Here is a 22147-nt window from a genome sequence, read left to right on the forward strand (position 1 = left end):
CAGCCGCCAGCTTCACAAGCCAAGGTAGGTGGCAGCTCAGGCAGGAGCAGCCAGCCAGAGTAGTTTCCAGCTTGCACGCTTGCACTCAGTCGCTCAGTCATGTCCTGACTCTTGCGACTCCACACACTGTAGCCCGCCAGGCTCCTCTGTCCCCGGGATTCTCCAGGCCAGAATACTGGAGTGGGTTGCCATTTCCTTCTCCAGGGGATCTTCCCGACCCAGGGATCGAACCCACATCTCTTGCATTGCAGTCAGACTCTTTACTGACTGACCTATGAGGGAAGCATACTACTACCCTTAGAAAATGGGCAGCTGGCTGGTCTCCCAGAGACGTTGGTTCTATTAGCACCTTACATGGTTACTTGCTTACTTTCTCTACACCAGCAGCTGTAACAGAGAACAGTAAGCACAGTGAAACGTCACGGAGAAAAACTGTCAGGCATTCTAGGACTGTCTTGCCTGGTCACAGTTCAATACAGTGATGTATATACTGTACATAAATCACTGTGGATGCTGCCAGTCAAAATTAAAACAGAAAATAAATACTAGATTTCTCAAGGCTTATCTAACACAGTCTTATGAGGGAAGTTGCTCAGTCGTGTCCGTCTCTTTGCAACCCCATGGACTGTAGCCCGCCAGGCTCCTCTGTCCACGGGATTCTCCAGGCCAGAATACTGGAGTGGGTTGCCATTTCCTTCTCCAGGCGATCTTCCTGACCCAGGGATCGAACCCAGGTGTCCCGCATTGTAGGGTGACACTTTACCGTCTGAGCCACCAGGGAACACAGTCTTAAATCTCTGACCAAAATGCCAAGGAACATTTTATGAGACCATATACTGATCTTCAGTGAACTCTCTATTCTCTCCTCTGAGGATCCAATCACATCAAAGCCTCTCTTTCTATCCTTTTTTGTGACTTATGTTCTTTTTCATAGTGTTGTCCGTTAGTCGTTCTGTCAGGTCTGACTCTGAGACCCCATGTACTGTAGCCCTCCAGGCTCCTCCATCTATGGACGCCTCCAGGCAAAAAGACTGGAGTGGGTAGCCGTTCCCTTCTCCAGAGGATCTTTCCAACCCAGGGACTGAAGCTGGGTCTCTTGCATTGCAGGCAGATTTTTTACCATATGAGCCATTTATATCTTATTATCTCTCTATATTGCATTCCAGGTGAGTCCCTAGATCTATCTTCCAAGTCACTAAGTCTCTCCTTAGCTATGTTTAGTTTAATACCTATTTTGTTGAGGTATTTTTCTTTTTTTCTTTTTGTTTCTCATTTCAATGACCTTCTTTCTTTCCTAGCATTTCTATTTGGTTCTATTGAAAATTCTGTTGTTGGTTTTTTCTCTTGAGAAATTCTTTTTTTTTTTAATCTTTCTTAGACATTCTTAAATTCCCTTTAAGATCTGTCTATTTTATTTGGCTTTTCAATTTATTTTGTTGCTCCTATTGCTTGACTTTAGGGTGGTGTGTATACTTAAGTGCTCTGTAATTTTTGCCCATGAGCTTGTCTTCATAAAAGGTCCATGATGGTCTGTTGAAAAAAAAAAAAGACAAAAATGGAAACAAAACCAAATCTAATAGGACTGCATTTGCAGTTGCCTCTGCTGGAGCTCTAAAGAGTTCAATGATTCTGGACTAGCTTCTGAGTTTTTCATAGGTTAGGGTTTCCACATGGAGAAAGCAGTGCACATCTGGACCCATACAAAGGAAAAATGACAGCTTCAGGCTTACTTCTGGAGGTTGACTGTTTGCACTAATGACATGGTGTAGGCAGCTACTTCCTATAAAAACTTGCAAGTAGCTTTCCTGCCCGGTTCACCAAAGCTGCAACAGTCTGCCAGCCCCCAGCTTTACCTGGAGAGCTCAGCTCCAGACCCACGTCATGAATAGGTTATGTAACCTTGACGTCTGTCCACAGGCAGTATAGAGCCCTAGCCCCTAGCATCTACGTGTCCTCCCACACACAGCTTTGGCTATTGATTTCTTATATATTTCTGGCACCTGAAAATTTCTTCGTACTTTTTTGCTGAAATATGAATTTAATTTAAATATATAGATAATTTTAAAATTCAGTATTTCTATGTGATTGCAGTGGAAGGAGAGGAACTGCACACCTGCCCAGGAACTTTGTCTAAGGTTATAAAGTTTCTGCTAAAGCATGCCTTGTTTACTTTTATAACTCACTATAGATTTATCATCCCCAAATTTACTTACTTTGCTTAAATCTCCTTCTTTTATATTTAGGCCACCTCCTGTGTGGTGTAAGTAGAACAGTACCTTCCAAGACCTTTCTCTGATGTGTCAAGAACTTTACAGGCTGAACTCTCTCACTAAGAATAAGACAGAAGGACTCCCAGCCCTTTGCCAAAACATACCAGCCAGCTTACAAACAACCTGTTTGGTTTTTGTTTATTTTTTACTAATTCCTTTGCTTTATCTATTAGCTATAATTCTCTCATCTCTTCATATAGGTATTTCTGTCTTATTCAAATTCATTTTCATTGATTTTGTATTTGCAATTTGGAGTCATTAAAAATGGATATTCCATTATGAAATCACTCTACCATCTCATCATAAAACATATTAAATCCCAGGGCCTTAGAACAGTCTGCTAACTGATCTCCACTGGGAGAAACGTCCATCACGATTTCTACTTCCTGTCTTAAAGCCGCTTTTTTAACTTATGACAAAACTTTGTTTTGATCTCAAGATGACTGTGGTTCTAATGTCATTTGTTCAAGAATCATCTGAAAATCTAAATAAAATCAGTTATAACAGCTTCCCCCATCATCATGCTTACGAAACTCCATGAAACAACCACTATGTCTTAGTAGGTTCTCACTTTCTGAAGGAACAGCCAAGTGTGAGTGTAACTAAAATCTCTGACTCGTGTATGGAAAACTGTACTGAAAACAATAAGAATATTTGATTTAAAAGTCGAATGCATTCTTTGAGACACTGTCACATAAAGGGCAGGTGCTTTTTGTTTTTTCCAGGCTCTCTGCAGACACAGTTTAATGAGCTGGTTACTGCAATTACACTAAATTACCAACAACACTGCTCCCTAAAGACAAAAATACACCTATGATGTAAGAAGTAATTTCAGATTACAGTTTTGGGGCTGCTCTTGCCCTTTTGCAAGTACCACTTATCTTTCTCTTTGGTTTCTCAGCAGACTCCCTGGATAAAGGGACAGGTACAAAGCTCTCTGTGTAATCTACCTCCCTATTGACCTCGTCCTCCTGGGCTGCCAGTGTTATTTGATACAGCTCCTGTATTTAACGGAATTTTTTTTTCCCTAATCGCCACCAGTTTTAGAAGAATGAGCACTCCGCATCCACCAGCATCCTGCCCCATAAACAACTTTATAATAAATTCCTTTTCAAATTTAATGCCAAGAAAAAAACTTGTTTCTCTCAGTGAGTTGGTCTGTTTACTTTAGCAGACAGCCAAAGCTACTTAAACCCATGGGATTGTTTCCCCCCCCCCCCCTTTGGAATTAAATAAAAGGAGCCTTTCAATTTTCCTGCTAATATGCATGGAAGAAAAATAGATTAGGAGAAAACTAAGAAGGAGAACTGGAGGGGAAATAGGCGCCCATTCAACAATATGTATTGAGGCTATTTATGTGTGAGTGCTACTGTAGGATAAAGCAGGAGGAATGGTAATAATAACAATCAGCAACACTTAGTGAGTAATACATGGCAGGCACTATTCTAAGAATTTCACAGTACTAAATCAGTAAGTAGCTGCACCAAGTACTCACTCATCTAAACCCACAAAAACTAGGTACTATTATTATCATTTTTTGACAAGTGGAGAAACTGAGGCACATGAAGATTAAGTAGCATACTCAAGGTCACATAGTTGGTGAGTGGTGATGTCACAGCTGCTGCTCTGAATCCCTGCTTCACATACCTCCAAATGGCATGAAGAAACTCACCATCTACTTAGGGAAGCAAGACACAGACACATACAAAACTAAATAGGAAACCAAGGAAAAACCAGATAAAGTTAACTGCCAAATAAATGTTATAAAGAAAAAAAGCAATCAGATTCCAGAGGAAGGAAGGACACCATAAACAGTCAGAGAAGATAAGATATCTTTAGCTTTTGGAGAAAACAAAAGTTGAGGCAGGGTTAGAAGGATAGGCAAGGTTTTGATAAACTTAGAGAAACAGAAAGGTCAGTATGGCTTAAGGAGACATCTGCACAAAGGCTTGAGAGATGGGGAGTCTGTGAAAATGGGACCTGAGAAAGGAAAAGCTTTAGCTGGGAGGGATAGCAGGGGACCAGATTATAAATGATCTGATACACAGATAACTCGTCATAGAATAATCACAACTAAAGCTCACTGAGTGTTCTCTAGGTAGTGGGCACCATGTAAGTGTGTTACAGGACATACCTTCTTTAATCCTAACAGGATCCCTACTACCTCCTCTGTAGAAAGTGTAATGTAGGCTCAATCACTGAGTAGCATGTGGATATCACGCTGTTGGTGAGGGAGGCCGAGTTTGCAAACCCACGTGGTCTGACTTCAGCAACCATAAAGCTCTCCAGCTCCACTCTGCTCTCTGGGTCCTTTCAATGCTGCGTTTCTGAGTCTGGACTTGATCTGTACATTCCCTAAGGCCAGAGCATCATTCAGTCAGTTCAGTCGCTCAGTCATGTCTGACTCTTTGCGACCCCATGAATCGCAGCACACCAAGCCTCCCTGTCCATCACCAACTCCCAGAGTCCACTCAAACTCATGTCCATCGAGTTGGTGATGCCATCAAGCCATCTCATCCTCTGTAGGCCCCTTCTCCTCCTGCCCCCAATTTCTCCCAGCATCAGGGTCTTTTCCAACGAGTCAACTCTTCGAATGAGGTGGCCAAAGTATTGGAGTTTCAGCTTCAGCATCAGTCCTTCCAAAGAACACCCAGGACTGATCTCCTTTAAGATGGACTGGTTGGATCTCCTTGCAATCCAAGTGACTCTCAAGAGTCTTCTCCAACACCACAGTTCAAAAGCATCAATTCCTCTGTGCTCAGCTTTCTTTATAGTCCAACTCTCACATCCATATATGACCACTGGAAAAACCATAGCTTTGACTAGCCGGACCTTTGTTGGCAAAGTAATGTCTCTGCTTTTGAATATGCTATCTAGGTTGGACATAACTTTCCTTCCAAGGAGTAAGCGTCTTTTAATTTCATGGCTGCAGTCACCATCTGCAGTGATTTTGGACCACCAAAAAATAAAGTCTGACAATGTTTCCACTGTTTCCCCATCTATTTCCCATGAAGTGATGGGACCAGATGCCATGATCTTCATTTTCTGAATATTGAGCTTTAAGCCAACTTTTTCACTCTCCACTTTCACTTTCATCAAGAGGCTTTTTAGTTCCTCTTCACTTTCTGCCATAAGGGTGGTGTCACCTGCATATCTGAGGTTATTAATATTTCTCCCGGCAATCTTGATTCCAGCTTGTGCTTCTTCCAGCCCAGCGTTTCTCATGATGTACTCTGCATAGAAGTTAAATAAGCAGGGTGACAATATACAGCCTTGACGTACTCCTTTTCCTATTTGGAACCAGTCTGTTGTTCCATGTCCAGTTCTAACTGTTGCTTCCTTAGGAATGTGTAATTCCAGGAAATGTACACCTACCCACACTGGGCAGGAAAGACCGTGAGGTAGCTGAGGGAATGGAAAGGAAAGGACATGTGCGTAACTACGGAAAGAAGGTGCCCCAAGATGTGGAGGTGGACCCGGAAGGGTCCCCAGAAGGTGAAAGATGATGTCCAACTCTGGAGCCCAGGTCACCCAAAAACAAAGGGCAATGGAGGGAAAGTGAACAGGCCGACCTCTAAAAGGGACCAAGCTGACAGGCAGAAACATTTTATAGCAGCTGGAGATACAGGACTGGAGCTTGGGCATGAAAGCAAGGTTGGCCACAGAGAGATAAAGGCTCATCCTGGTGCACACGCATCCTAGGGTCGGGGCACTGGGGCATGACTCATGTAAGATTCGCAGGACAGTGCCTGTAACTCTGTGGTTTCTTGTGGACAGCGAGAAGTGAACCAATGGATGCTTCTATTTTAATAGCTATGCATTCATGTTTAATTTCTCCTGGGAAGATATAACCAATAATTCCTACACACAATTTCAAGGATATGATTATTTAGGATAAGACTAAATTTGTTTTCCAATGACTTGATTAAAAGTCAATGTAAAGACCAAATCTCAAGAAAATAGCAGTACAAGCGGGACTCTGGTGAAGCAGGGGTGCAAATGACTATTATTTAGAAAACACTGCAGTGCAGCAACGCATTCAGTTCAGTTCAGTCACTCAGCCGTGTCTGACTCTTTGCAACCCCATGAATCGCAGCAAGCCAGGCCTCTCTGTCCATCACCAACTCCCAGAGTCCACCCAAACCTATGTCCACTGAGTCGGTGATGCCATCCAACCATCTCATCCTCTGTCGTCCCCTTCTCCTCCTGCCCTCAATCCCTCCCAGCATCAGGGTCTTTTCAAACGAGTCATCAACCCATTGACTCTCCACAGAACCCCACCAGGTAACTAGTATCATCATGTCCACTTTACACACAGAAAAACTAAAACTTGGGTAAGGGGCAGGTATGAGGCCACTCAATTTGTCAGTGGCATGGCCAAGGCCGTGCCCGGCGTTCTCAGATTCAAAAGGTCCTAGCCCCACCACAGCAGCAGCCCAGCCTCTAGGTGAGGGCAGTGAGGAAGGAGGCACTAGAGGATGGAGTGGAGGGTGGGCAGGAGGGGCAACTGGAAACTGATGGAGCCGTGGGAGAATCAATCATCCAGTATCATGTCGAAGTCAAGGGAGGACAGAGCTTTGGCTAGAGGAGGATCAGCAGTGCACGACACCTGCACAGAAAGGAAAAGGAAGGATGGAGACAAGGGCTGAGGGCTGTGATGATGAGAGAGTTATTCATGAGGATTCAGAGGGCAATTTCCCCAGCGGGCTCAGGAAGGAAGACAGGTGGTGGACGTGGCTGGGTTTGAGCAAGAAGAGGCTGCAGACAGACCTGCATTTGAGCAGTCTTCCCTAGTGGCTCAGAGGGTAAAGTATCTGCCTACAATGCAGGAGACCTGGGTTCGATCCCTGGGTTTGGAAGACCCCCTGGAGAAGGAAATGGCAACCCACTCCAGTATTCTTGCCTGGAGAATCCCATGGACAGAGGAGCCTGGTGGGCCACAGTCCACGGGGTCACAAGGAGTCGGACACGACTGAGTGACTTTACTTTACATAAAGGCAGGGGAGGAACATGGTCTCAGCAGGAGAAGCAGGGCCTACAGAGGTGAGCAAAGATGCTCCACCAGCCCCCCACAAACCCCCAAGAAGAAGGGGCACTGGGAAGGTGGGACAGCCTAGGTCTCCAGACATGCAGCATTGGGGAGCATCTCAGGGGATGATTACAAATCGATGGGCTAGAGGGGCAGGGGGTCCCTGAGCAGGGCTCCTGTCCCAGAGGACTCCTGGGCTGCGAAGTCCAGGCAAGCCTCAGGGCACCGCCACTGGGAGCGCACAGAGCAGGAGCAGAGGAGCAGGGTGGGCTCCGAGATGGGGCAGTGGCACGGGGAGGGGGCAGGTGGGCCCACGGCTGACGGGGGCTGACCAGAGTACAGACAGGGCTGAGGGGTGCAGGACACAAGGGAACCGGGTGCTGGGCAGGCAAACCCCAAGGACAAAGTGGGGAAGGGTCAGCCCAGGATACCAGGGAGACAATTTCAACACGATGAAAGAATGATCTCCCGTGTGAGCCACAGATGCACACACGATGTCCTTGCAGACAAGGAAAGAGGGGCTCCAGGGAGAACAGACGGGCCTCTATCTCTGCTCCAGGATTTCTCCCTGGGAAAGCTTGTCGTGGAAAAGGATGATCAAACGGGTGTTAGAGCTCCGCACTGATTCGCCCTAGGAAGGCTGGAGTCTCCTTCCCCGGCTCAGTCTCAATCTCCATAAGCACCGCGCTGATAATGATTCACACCAGACCCTATGGTCGCAAGCAACCTCGCCAACTCCTATCGAACTGTGGCCACGGGGACAGGATGTTTCCTCTGGGGGTTGTTTTGTTTTTCAACCAGAGTTAGGTCCATGGATGAGTTGAACAGCGGGAAACACGGTTATTAAAGAAACGCGGTCACCCCACGGCCCATCAGCAGGTGGGCGGGAGGGCCCCCCTCGCAAGAAACTGAGACTGCAGCTGACCATCGGAACATCAGATAACCTTATCAGAGCTGAAGCTGCGGACCGCCCCCCCGCACACTCCCAGCGTCAGAATGAACGAGATCTGAGGACTCACCACGGAAAACACCGAGCTGGGGGTTCAGAAAAGCCATGTTTCAAAAAAGAAGTGGAGGCCAGTGGGGCCACAAGAGGCGAGGAAGGACTTTTGAGAAGGAATAAACCGCAAGGCCTTTCAGCTCTCAGGAAAGGCATAAACAGCTCTGACCCACCCACTGGAGGAAAAAAAAGAAAGAAATCCTCCCTGCTTGGCATCAAAAATCTTCTTTATCCTCTTGGGAGTAGAAACAGCTTTAGAAGAATCAGAAGGATGCTTTTTCCTTTTTTTTTTTTTTTAGGGGATGAGAAATGCAGGATTTTTCTTTTCCTGAACAGCCTTCCTGCCCTGAGTCACCCTTCCTCCAGGCTGCCCACACTCCCCACTGCCTTCGGGAGGAGCTGCCCCGGCACTGGCACACCATAGGCGCCTGGCACGCATCTGCATTGGGGCAGCCGTGCAGACCCAAAGACACGGGCAACCTAGGAGTTCTCCCCTCCTAGGTCAGAAGACGGTGGGACAGGAGAGGGGAGGAAAGGATGGCGCCCTTGCATGTGAGACCTTCCTTTGTCTTCAAAATCTGATGAATGCAAATGAAAGGGGCGGGGTGAAAAAAATGATCCAATCCCGAATTTGCTGTATGACTCAGGGAACTCAAACGGGGGGCTCTGTAATAATCTAGAGGGGCGGGAGAGGGTGGAAGTCGGAAGAGAGATTCAAGAGGGAGGGGACCTAGGTACACTGGTGGTGAATTCATGTTGATGTGTGACAGAGATCAAACCAATATTGTAATCATCAATCAATTAAAAATTAAAAAAAAATTTTTTTAAAGGAAAGACAAAGCAGAAGAAAAAAGAAAGTGGAAGAAAAAGAAAAAAGAAAAAAAAAAAAAAAACAATCCTAAATTGGCATTGGGTGCAGGCAAGGGAGACCTTGAGGAAAACTCCTGTGGGACGTCTCCCACCGCTTCCCGGGGAGCCTGAGACAGCCCCCGGCGCCTTTAAGGCCTCTCTAGACCTGTGGTACCTTCTCAGATTACAACACCCCTGGTCCTATTCCTCCTTACTCGCTGAAGCCAGTTTTCCACTCCACTGTTGCTTTCTTTTCCAGAGCAATTATTTTTAGCACTTGACTATGTGCTACAGAATTCAGAAAAGTCAGTTAAATTGAGACATCCCCATTTCTAATTTTTTCCACCTTCTGCGTGCAGACAAGATCAGAGGTTCTTAGAATCACCTGTGTGTATACTCAGTTGTGTTCGAGTCCTTTCAACCCCAAGGACTGTAGCCCACCAGGCTCCTCTGCCCATGGGACTTGCCAGGCAAGAAGACTGGAGTGGGTTGCCATTTCCACCTCTGTCTCCAGAGGATCTTCCTGACCCCAAGATCGAACCGCATCTCCGGTATTGGCAAGCAGATTCTTTACCACTAGCGCCACCTGGAAGCTTCAAAAAGCTTGAGTGGAGTGTGGTGCTTGGAGATCGGTTCAGGATTTTTTTTTTTTTTTAAGTTCTCCAGCAGCAGCAGCAGCAGGTGATTCTAAATGGAGAACCCCTGCGCTAGATCACTCTTAGATTCATGTTTGGTCTTCAGTGGAAATAAGCCCCCCCTACGCAGCTTCTATAGGAAATCAGTGATGTTCCCTGAAATAAATACTTCTCAAAAATTCAGCCTGTATTAGAAGCAACTTAATCTTGTTAAAAATGCAGATTCCTGTGCTCCACACTGGAGATGCTTTCAGAAGGCCTCTGGTGGTTTCAAGATTGCATTTTTAACCACCACCCCCAGTAAGGCTGATGCCGGGATGGGGGTCTATGGACAACTCCTGAGGCACAAACTGCTGATGAGGTCAGCTCTGGTGGTGGCCCAGCTGGGCTTGATTTTTTCACACCCTATTAATACTCTGTAAGAGGTGTCATCCTCAAATTGCAGGAGCTGGGATGGTAAAGCCGAGAAAGAGAATAAAGTACTACAGGATCCTCCACTCATCAGAACAGCTAACGTTCTGATCACAAAACCGGATACACATGGATTTCCTGCCTTACTCACGTGTGAAGTGAGAAGCCTCTTTTTGCTATTTGTACTCTTTGGATCATGTCTAAGTACTCTTTCTAACATCTTCAAGAGCATCCTGAACTTGCAGGTTAAATGACAAACTGGCACAGTCATGACCACCCGCCCCCTCCAATGCCTCCTGCCAAATCTTCTCATACATCAACCAGAAAAGTACACTCTGGTCCCCTAGCTGAGTCAGTTACATGGTTAGGATGGAAATGCGGCCCTGCTTACCTCTGTGCTGCGGCCCATGTCAGCACTGGCTGGGGTGCCTTCACCACTCCTCTCTGCTACCTGTGTCCCACCTGGGGGCCCAGGCCTGCCTCTAACCTCACAGCTCCTGTGCGGGGTGCTCTTCTTTGGCCTCCCAGATCCATTCTCCACTCTCTTCCATCCCCTGCTCTGTGTCCCAGGGACCTGATTTCTAGGGACCACATCATCTGAGCTCTCCGGCCCTCTGGCTTCTGACTGGAGCAGCCAATGGGAGGAGAGAAGACATGATTTATTCCCTTGCTCCCTCCAAACTCCAGGAGACACTGAAGGACAGAGAAGCCTGGCTTGCTGCAGTCCATGGGGATGCAAGGAGCTGGACACGACTGAGCGACTGAACAACAACCTCCCCACCTGGCTGGTGCAGTTCTGACTCTAGCTGAGTTTCTCTGCAGTCACAGCTCTTTCCAGGCTCCCTGCAGGCCCCATAGGCCTGGGATGGTAAAGCTTCCTGCAATAACCAGGCCCTGGGTACTTGATCATATCTTAATGACTTCCTTGTGTGCATGTGTGCATGCTTAGTTGCTCAGTCGTGTCTTACTCTGTGATCCACAGACTGTAGCCTTCCAGGCTCATCTGTCCAGGGAATTTCCCAGGCAAAAATACTGGAGTGTGTAGCCATTGCCTTCTCCAGGGGATCTTCCTGACTCAGGGATTGAACCCAGGTCTCCTGAATTGCAGGCAGATTCTTTACCATCTGAGCCACCAGGGACCACCAGCCACCCTATTGACTCCCTTAATTCTCTGCAGTTTCTTCATTCAATTCTTAAACTACTTTTAAAGTTCTGTCTGTTTCCTTCCCAGATCCCGGCTGATACAGCCTCAGTAATATCTTTCCCAAGACCCCAACTCACGTAGTCCTGGGGGATCACACCCACCTCAAGGTCTTCTGGAGCATTAATCACACACATGGTTGGTACACAGGCCAGGCTGTGTTGAGCAATGAGGGTCCCTCGAGTAGTCTAGTCTGGCTGCCCACCCTACACTCAACCACTAGCTCTGCCAACCATGTCAGCCAATGCACCACACCCAACTCTTACGTCTAACTTAACCTAGCACTTATTTCTCCTCACATGACCTCTCCTACCCACCTCCTTACCAGGCATAACGAAACGACAGCCAATCTGACCAGCAGCCTACCAGATGGCTTTCTTGGATTCTCGATCCAAGTAGCTCAGAGCCCGACATTGTCAGGGTGGGGAGGTTGCTAGATGGCCTTCAGGAAGGCCAGGCTGACCCACAGGAAAATGGAAGAGCTGGTCAAGAGAGAAAAGCCAGAGGAGGGTGGGAGAGAGATCCTGAAGGCTCTGTGGGACCACTGACTTTCCAGAAGTTTTCCGGTTCTGGATCCTTTGAGGCCTGTGTGCACCGCTGTTCCTATGCCTGTGAATTTACCAGTGATTTCTAACGACAGTTCTGGCCTTCCCTTGAATAAGCTTGGGTAAGTTTATGACTCATGCACCAACAAGCCTGAAACCTCGGGAATCCTACTCTTATGAGAACCCAAGAGAATCAAGGCAGGGACCTTGCAGACCAGGAACTTTCTAGATACCTGGATTAAGTCTTGGGCACAAAGGAAGAGACATGCTTGGTTGCAGAAGTCTGGGAACGGATAAGAGGGGCACCTGTGGGACTGAGAGAAGGCACTCCTACTAAATTCTTCAACAGAGGAGAGCATCAATGGGCAGAGGAACACAGAGGACAGAGCAGGAGAAGCTGAACCCAGAGGAAAAGCTGAGACCAGTCTTGGGCAAGGCGGCAATGAAGCAGGGCAGAGGGAGAAAGGGCATTTCAGCAGGAGCATGGAGACGTATTACTGAAATGTCTGACCTCAGGGTCAGACCTAAGGACATGGGAACTCCCATCCTGGTTATCTCCAAGGAAGGCATGGTCTGGGAAGCAAAGGTTTCTTATTCATCCCACATGCTTAACATATGTGTATTGAGTATGCAGACACAACGCAGAGTCATCCTGAACCTCCCTAACTCATCCACAGGGTGGGAGTCTTAGTCGCTCAGTCGTGTCCAACTCTGTGACCTCATAACCGGCCAGGCTCCGTTGTCCATGGGATTCTCCAGGCAAGAATACTGGAGTGGGCTGCCATTTCCTTCTCCAGGGGATCTTCCCCACCCAGGGATTGAACCTGGATCTCCTGCACTGCAGGCAGATCTTGACTGACTGAGCTACCAGGGAGGCCCTCATCCATAGGTTAGGGGTGATTTATGAGCTCTGGGCCACAGATGGGGACCTGGGCTCTGTGAGATTCATTCACCTGGTCAGTAACTAACAGAGTCAGTTGTTGTTAAGCTGTGTTGCTCAGTTGTGTCCGACTCTTTGCCACCCCCTGGACAGCAGCATGCCAGTCCTCTCTGTCCCCCTCCCCCATCTCCTGGACTTTGCCAAAGTTCATGTCCATTGAGTTGGTGACACTGGGACAGAGCTGGGACTCAGCCCAAATCATCTCACTACAAAACCCATCTTCTGAATGACTCCATATGCCCAGTCCTTGCCCCTTCCAGTGGGGCATTTCTTGTCTCTGATCCACCTTCTTCACTAGGTGAAAAGACATCTGAGGGCAGGGACTAAGTCTTGTCCCAGGCCTGTGTCATGGACTCCTATTTCTGGGCTTAGACCCCAAAACTCAATAAATGGTTGTGACCAACAATAATAAAGACACTACTAGAGGAATCAATCAGCAGCCTGATGTCTGGGGACTCTTCCTTCAGGATGCTAACATTCTCCCCCTGCTGCCCAGGAATGAAGAGATGAAGGTACAGATAAACAGGGTGAGCTTGTTTCTGCCACTGAAAGAAAGTGAAAGTGAAGTCACTCAGTCGAGTCTGATTCTTTGTGACCTCATGGACTGTAGCCTACGAGGTTCCTCCGTCCATGGGATTTTCTAGGCAAGAGTACTGCAGTGGGTTGTCATTTCCTTCTCCAGGGGATCTTTCTGACCCAGGTCTCCCCCATTGTCCATATACACCCCAAATCATTCGCAGAAAACAAACTGAAGATAATCTTTCATCCGTGATTGGCTGTGACCATATTTATTATGTAAATGAGTGACAGGAAACTCCCAGGCTCTGATTGGCCTGCGACAGGAATGGAGGGGCAGAAGGCCACCCAATATTGAGAGCAAAAAAGCAAGAGCAGTGATAAGCCGGGTCAATGAGCTCCCCGGGTGCAGAATTGCAGCCTGCAAGGTCCCACTGTCAACTCAATAATGCGTCACCTTCATCTGAAAACTGGGGAAGGCTCACAGCCAGTCTCCACACAAGACTGTAACTATGAGATGGCCCTGCTCCAAAGCTAACAGGCGAAGTGCTATCTTTATCTTCAAGTTCATGAGGGAGGGGGACCTGATAGCTCTTGGGCCCTTTGCTCTCACATCAGTTCAGTTCAGTCACTCAGTTGTGTCCGACTCTTTGCCATCCCATGGACTGCAGGATGCCAGGCCTCCCTGTCTATCACCAACTCCCAGAGTTCACTCAAACTCACATCCATTGAGTTGGTGATGCCATCCAACCATCTCATCCTCTGTTGCCCCTTATCCTCCTGCCCTCAGTCTTTCCAGGATCAGGGTCTTTTCAAATGAGTCCGTTCTTCACATCAGGTGGCCAAAGTATTGGACTTTCAGCTTCAGCATCAGTCCTTCCAATGAATATTCAGGACTGATTTCCTTTAGGATGGACTGGTTGGATCTCCTTGTAGTCCAAGGGACTCTCAGGAGTCTTCTCCAACACCACAGTTCAAAAGCATCAATTCTTCAGTGCTCAGCTTTCTTTATGGTCCAACTCTCACCTTCATACGTGACCACTGGAAAAACCATAGCCTTGACTAGACAGACCTTTGTTGGCAAGGTAAGGTCTCTGCTTTTTAATGTGCTGTCTAGGTTGGTCATAGCTTTTTTTCCAAGGAGCAAGCATCTTTTAATTTCATGGCTGCAGTCACCATCTGCAGTGATTTGGGAGCCCCCAAAAATAAAGCCTCTCACTGTTTCCACTATTTCCCATCTATTTGCCATGAAGTGATGGGACCAGATGCCATGATCTTTGTTTTCTGAATGTTGAGTTTTAAGCCAACATTTTCACTCTCCTCTTTCACTTTCATCAAGAGGCTCTTTAGTTCTTCTTCACTTTCTGCCATGAAGGTGGTGTCATCTGCATATTTGAGGTTATTGCTATTTCTCCCGGCAATCTTGATTCCAGCTTGTGTTTCCTCCCGTCCAGCATTTCTCATGATGTACTCTGCATATAAGTTAAATAAGCAGGGTGACAATACACAGCCTTGACATACTCCTTTCCTGATTTGGAACCAGTGTGTTGTTCCATGTCCAGTTCTAACTGTTGCTTCTTGACCTGCATACAGATTTCTCAGGAGGCAAGTTAGGTGGTCTGGTATTCCCATCTCTTTAAGAATTTTCCACAGTTTGTTCTGATCCACACAGTCAAAGGCTTTGGCATAGTCAATAAAGCAGAAATAGATGTTTTTCTGGAACTTCTGCTTTTTTGATGATCCAACAGATGTTGGCAATTTGATCTCTGGTTCCTCTGGCTTTTCTAAAACCAGCTTGAACATCTGGAAGTTCATGTACTGCTGAAGCCTGGCTTGGACAATTTTGAGCATTACTTTACTAGCATGTGAGATGAGTGCAATTGTGCAGTAGTTTGAGCATTCTTTGGCATTGCCTTTCTTTGGGATTGGAATGAAAAATGACCTTTTCCAGTCCTGTGGCCACTGCTGTGTTTTCCAAATTTATTGGCATATTAAGTACAGCACCTTCACAGTATCATCTTTTAGGATTTGAAATAGCTCAACTGGAATTCCATCACCTCCACTAGCTTTGTTCATACAGATGCTTCCTAAGGCCCACTTCGCTTTGCATTCCAGGATGTCCGGCTCTAGGTCCTATATCAAGAAATGATTTATTTGCATCTGACCTCAATCCTCCTCATGGAGAAGGAAATGTCAACCCACTCCAGTACCATTGCCTGGAAAATCTCATGGACAGAAGAGCCTGGTGGGCTGCAGTCCACGGGGTCGCAAAGAGTCGGGCACCACTGGGCAACTAACACTAACACTTACTCAATCCTCCTCAACCTGTTGAAGCTTAAGGCCTCTTGTCTTTAGCACAAAAGACAGCATTTGCTTCTCCATGTTGTGTCACCAACAGCCTCTGAGGCTAGTAAGTCTGCCCCCAGGCAAAATCATTTCCCTTTCTTTGACCTCTCCTCCAGGCTTTTGTGGGCATCCGGTCCCATCACTTCATGGGCAATAAATGGGGAAACAGTGGAAAAAGTGTCAGACTTTATTTTTTTTGGCTCCAAAATCACTGCAGATGGTGACTTCAGCCATGAAATTAAAAGACGCTTACTCCTTGGAAGGAAAGTTATGTCCAACCTAGATAGCATATTCAAAAGCAGAGACATTACTTTGCCAACAAAGGTCCAGCTAGTCAAGGCTATGGTTTTTCCTGTGGTCATGTATGGATGTGAGAGTTGGACTGTGAAGAAGGCTGAGCACCAAAGAATTGATGATTTTGAATTGTGATGTTGGAGAAGACTCTTGAGAGTCCTTTGGACTGCAAGGAGATCCAACCAGTCCATTCTGAAGGAGATCAGCCCTGGGATTTCTTTAGAAGGAATGATGCTAAAGCTGAAACTCCAGTCCTTTGGCCACCTCATGCGAAGAGTTGACTCATTGGAAAAGACTCTGATGCTTGGAGGGATTGGGGGCAGGAGGAGAAGGGGACGACAGAGGATGAGATGGCTGGATGGCATCACTGACTCGATGGACGTGAGTCTGGGTGAACTCCGGGAGTTGGTGATGGACAGGGAGGCCTGGCGTGCTGCGATTCATGGGGTCACAAAGAGTCGGACATGACTGAGCAACTGAACTGAACAGAACTGAACTGGTGGCTCAGACAGTAAAGCGTCTGCCCACAATGTGGGAGACCTGGGTTCAATCCCTGGGTTGGGAAGATCCCCTGGAGAAGGAAATGGCAACCCACTCCAGTACTCTTGCCTAGAAAATTCCATGGATGGAAGAGCCTGGTGGGCTACAGTCCATGGGGTTGCAAAGAGTCGGACACGACTGAGTGACTTCACTTTCTTTTCTTTCCAGGCTTTTGTGAATGTGCTTTTCTTCAAGCTCCTCTAAAGGTGAGACTGTTCAGCAGCAGTGACAGAACACCAGGTTGGAAACGAGATCCCTTCAGCTCTGTCACTTAGAGCTTGTGACTTCAGGCAGCCCAGGGTCGCCCCAGGCCCACTCTCTTCTTAATGTAGAGGATAACACTTCCTCTACTCAGCTGGACAAAGAAGGTATTTCAGGCCACCTGTCAGTTATACATGACTTTAAAGTTGCGAAAGAAGAAGGCGATGCAATAGACTTTGCATTTCGAGTCCCCAGGCCTTCTAAATATTTATTACATTTTGCCAAATATCAAAATGAATCCATCACAGGTATACATGTGCTCCCCATCCTGAACCCTCCTCCCTCCTCCCTCCCCATACCATCCCTCTGGGTCATCCCAGTGCACTAGCCCCATGCATCCAGTATCGTGTATCAAACCTGAACTAATACAATTATGTAAAGTTTAAAAATAAAATAAAATTTTAAAAAAATAAAGAAAAAAAATAAATATTTATTACGTGCAAATGCTTCATGAGACAAACTGTTTATGCTTCTGTGCAAATCTGCTCATCAAAAATCCCTTTCCTCTCCCACTCCATGCGGGTGCTGATTGTTTGAGAGACTAGTTAGACGTGGCTTCACAGAATCCACATGGATTCTGTGGATGGATGCTAATGCTTGACCAGAAGAAAGGATGTGAGACTGCACAGTCTCTCTGTATGTGATGGAAATTTCTGAAATGTTACACACACACACTCATACACACACCCATACACACAAACTGTGAAGACTGGCTATCTGTTAGAAGCAGGATCTTTTTCTTTATATACTTCCAAAATGCTCAGAAATTTTTTAACCATAAGCACATGATTACTTTTATCATCCTGCTGCTGCTGCTGCTGCTGCTAAGTCGCTTCAGTCGTGTCCAACTCTGTGCGACCCCATAGACGGCAGCCCACCAGGCTCCCCCGTCCCTGGGATTCTCCAGGCAAGAACACTGGAGTGGGTTGCCATTTCCTTCTCCAATGCATGCAAGTGAAAAGTGAAAGTGAAGTCACTCAGTCCTAAAAAGGCCTAAATATAAAGAACCACCACCAACACATTAAAAAAGTTCCTGGAAATTGACTGTAGGTCTCAATCTGGGGCTGCCATGCCCTAAGAGGAAGAAGACTGCACAGTTTTCAGATTTCACTGCCAACGCTCAATCCATACCTGCTGAGTGCTCAATATTCAACAACATTGACTAATAAGCACATACTCGGGGCTGGCATCGTGCTAGACCAGGAGTTGGCCAGCCACAGCCTGTGCACCAAATCCAGCCCACTACCTGTTTCATAAATAAAATTTTCTTGGAACATAGCCACGCTTACTCATTTATGCATTGTCTGTGGCTGCTTTGTGCTAGAAAAGCCGAGTTGAATAGTTGCAATAGAGACCAAATGGCCCCAAAGTCTAAACTATTTACTCTGTGGCCCTTTACATTAAAGATTACCAGCCTCTGTGTTAGGATGGTGAGTGCAACAGGCCCATATCCTGCACGCATGGAACTCAGAGTCTAGTCAGGGGCACCCAGTCATACAAATAAATGTACATTTGTGCCACGCTAGCAAAGAAAGCTGTGTTTGGTGCCTTTAGAGAGTATTATTGACAGCTGACAGCTTCGCTGGTGGCTCAGATGGTAAAGAATCTGCCTGCAATGCAGATCTGGGTTCGATCCCTGGGTTGGGAAGATTCCCCTGGAGAAGGAAATGGCAACCCACTCCAGTATTCTTGCCTGGAGAATCCCATGGACAGAGGAGCCTGGCGGGCTACAGTCCATGTGGTCACAAAGAATTGGACAGGACTGAGTGACTAGCATCTCATTGGCGGCTGACGTAGTTGGGAACGTCATGGAAGACAAAAATGTCCAGTAGGTACAAAGACCCTATGATGCAAGAGAATACAGAAATTAAAAACAACAACAAAAACAAAACAGGAAGAAGCCAAAGCAGACAGAGGTTAAGGCCTGGCAATGTGTGACAGCAGATAAGGCTGGGAGGGGGCTGGGAGGGGACTGGGAGGCCGACCACACAGGACTCTGGAGACCCCGATAAGGACTGTATCTGAAGAGAAATGGGGAAACCTTGAAAGGTTTCCAGTGAGGTCAATGGAGACAGGATGAATGTTTTGAAAGACTTTGACTTCCAGATGGAGGAAGGCTAAAGGAGACCCAGGCGGGATGGGTCAGCCAGTTGGGAAGCTGTTTTACAGAGACCTGGATGAAGATGTGGCAGCTTGAACCTCGGGGTACAGATGGTAGGACTTAGAAGGGTGAAGTCTGTCTAGTGAGGCGCAGAAGCAAGACCATCAACCATCCCAAATGGTCCCACCTGGCCGTGAAGGAGGCATCCGAGGTCATCACGGCTCCATGGTTTCAGATACAACAGAAATACTCAATAATGAGAAAAGATCTTTCTATGGTTCATAAGCCGAGTTTTCCTTTCTCTGTGCTTCCTGAGTGTTCTGAGACTGTGGTGGATGCCGAGTCTTTCAGATGCATAAATAGTGGCCATTTCCTCACATGGTCCCTATTCCATCATGCCTCCCGGTCAATTCAATCACCCCTAAAATGAAGGTGCAAGTCAACTGGAACATGCAATTTATGTCTTCAAGCCCTAGTTCAGTCATCTATTTACTCTGAAAGAGGAGAAGTACTCATTTTTCAATTTTGATTAAAAATATAAAATGCCCTCATTTGACCTCCTTTGAATGAGCCACACGTCTGTCAGGCACTGGGTCAATAAAAGCATGACCGGAATACTAAATGGTGCTTCTATTTTGGGTTCACTCGAAGAGTTGGTTTCTTTCTTATGTCTCCTTCTTTTCAATGGCCAAATAGCTATGTCAGTAGGCAATGAATTACTGCTTCATATGTGTCAGGTTCTATGGAACCAACAGGCTACGGGACCACTCAGAAGATATGATATGCAACTTGAAGGAAAAGACACTGTTGACCAAACAGGAATTCTGGGAGCAAGACCAGATCCCTGGCAATGAATACTACTGGCAAGTGGGAGTATTTATCTTCTCATATTTCCACTTGTAGAGTTGTCAGTTTGAAAGGAAGAGGAATTTGAAACCCAACAAACAAAATCTTTATTCCTTAAGGCAAGCTCCATTCAATGACCATGAATTGTAACTGAGATTTCCAGAACAGTGTGTTAGAAGCCCAGCCAGACAACACCCAAAGAAGTGGATTAATTCAGTAAAATGAAAATAACACATCTGTCCGTTGAGAATCTGGAGAGAAAATACTGACATTGTCATTGGAAAGCAGCATGACATAGCAAAAAGAGAGCTAAGAGCTTTGGAGTGAGGCAGCATAAGCAGCTGGCAAATTTAACCTTGGATAAGCTATTTAATGCTTCTGAACGTCAGTTTCCTAAACCACAAACCATGGATCATAAGACCTAGAGTTGTTCTATGAATGAGCTAATTTGTGAAGATCCTTGCACACAGTAAGGGATTAATAAATGATAGTTCCTTTCCCTAAACTGCCCAAATTTAAGTCTGGACTGAAAGAATGGTGTACATATCCATCACACTGGACAATTCCAGGACAAACAGTCACTCAAGTGTTCTGCCAGTTTAGGGCAAGTACCCTAACTTGCTCCTGAGAGTGACCACGAATCCGATGAAGACACTAGATTCAAAGATGAAGAAAAAGCCAGAAAAGGAGAAAAAGGCAGCAAAGGGGAGAATGTGTGACTCCTGTTTTTACTACCTGCTAAGAAGAAATTGTGAGCAACTGACTGTGGAACCAGCCCTGTGAGTCAGGCGCTGCCCGGCACTCCTCGGGCTCGGCACAGGAGCCTGGAATGCAATTGCTCACTGTTTGCTTTATGACAATACATCTTCTGGTTGCTCAGGACAGGGAGGGTGGAGGTATCTCTGGCCTCTGTTTTGTTTTGGTTTTTCCAATCACCTATATCCATCCATCCATCCATCTATCTTCCATTCACTGTCTCTCACCAGATACCTTCTGAGTGCCTATTATGTGACTGTGGGACACACACCAAGCATTTGAGAAGATACACAGATAGATGTTTTAGGAAAGACATGCAGGGTTGCAGGAGTTACTCCAGCATTCCATTCGTGTGCGTGTGCATGTGCGTGTCAGTCTAACACCTATTAGAGGAAGACGTTAATAGTGTACACATTACTATTAAGACCTCACCATATTATAGGTTCCATGCTACATGCTTATATGTGTTATCTTATTTGTCACAACTACTTTATGAAGTCAACATTGTTATTATCTTTAATGGACAGATCAGAAAAATAGGACTGGAAGAATTTGATTACACAGCTTGTAAATGGCAGAGCAAGGATCCAAAGTCAGGTTTCGTAAGGAGGAAGAAAGAATCAGCAATGTCCCGTTTGCTGAGCCCCTTACCCAGAGATGTCAGTGCATGATATCTTTGTATCTTCTTCTTTGTATCTGTTCTCTGACACAATAAAAAGAGGGCTGGTGTTAGAATGAATGAAACAGTGCATCTAACAGCTTCAGAAGATACCAGCAAAAAGGTACTGATGGAAGTGAAAGATTAAAGACTTAACTGAGGTTCTAGCTGTGACGACTGTTCACGTACATTTACCAAGATCTGAAACATGACTTCACTGGGCCCTTTAGGAAAATACTTTTGCCACTGACCAAAATATCTGCTTTACTCTGGAGTCACTGACACCTAAACAACATTCACATGGCCAGATATGTGCTCCCACTTGTTCTGTGACAGTGGGGAAAGAGAAATGGGGTAGAAATTCAGATTCCCATGTGAAAGAGGTACTGGCGGCTCAAGACAATAAAGAATCTGCCTGCAATGCAGGAGACCCAGGTTCAATCCCTGCACCAGGAAGATCCCCTGGAGAAGGGATGGCTACCCACTCCAGTATTCTTGCCTGGACAATCCCACGGACAGAGGGGCCTGGCGGGTTACAGTCCACGGAGTCACAAGAGTCAGACACAACTGAGCAACCACACTTCCACTTTTCATGAAAGATGAGAATTAAAGTCCTATGACCACTAAAGCAGTGGAAACCACGGGAGGTCAAAAATCTCCACAGTAAAACAAAAGAGCTCCGGACTAGGAGCAACTAGTCATGAGTTCAAATCCAAGCTATGTGACCTTGGGTACAACAATTAATTAACCCCTCTGAGCCAGTGCTTCATATCTACAATGAAGAGAATAATATCTACCTCACAGTATTTTTGTAAGACTAAATAAGTTTAGGCAGACTATAAAGCCAGTTCCTTCCAACAGTCACATTTGTAAAATGACAAGGGCTTGGGGACTTCCCTGATGGTCCAGTGGTTCATGGGTTCGATCCCTGGTCAGGGAACTAAGATCC

General features: G+C 46.3%; 1 protein-coding gene across 2 annotated transcripts in view; it reads right to left on the minus strand.

Moving 5' to 3' along the window:
* Positions 1 to 22147, minus strand: part of ENDOD1 (endonuclease domain containing 1) — a 35401-nt gene that overhangs the window by 7634 nt on the left and 5620 nt on the right. Inside the window, exon 2 of one of the 2 annotated variants that reach the window (XM_059874895.1) lies at positions 1982 to 21243. Coding sequence (XP_059730878.1) covers positions 4665 to 5951 — 1287 coding nt within the window. The 5' untranslated portion in view covers positions 5952 to 21243 and the 3' untranslated portion in view covers positions 1982 to 4664. 2 annotated transcript variants of the gene reach the window in all.

Source organism: Bos taurus, chromosome 15, assembly GCF_002263795.3.
Source record: "Bos taurus isolate L1 Dominette 01449 registration number 42190680 breed Hereford chromosome 15, ARS-UCD2.0, whole genome shotgun sequence".
NCBI lineage: Eukaryota > Metazoa > Chordata > Mammalia > Artiodactyla > Bovidae > Bos > Bos taurus.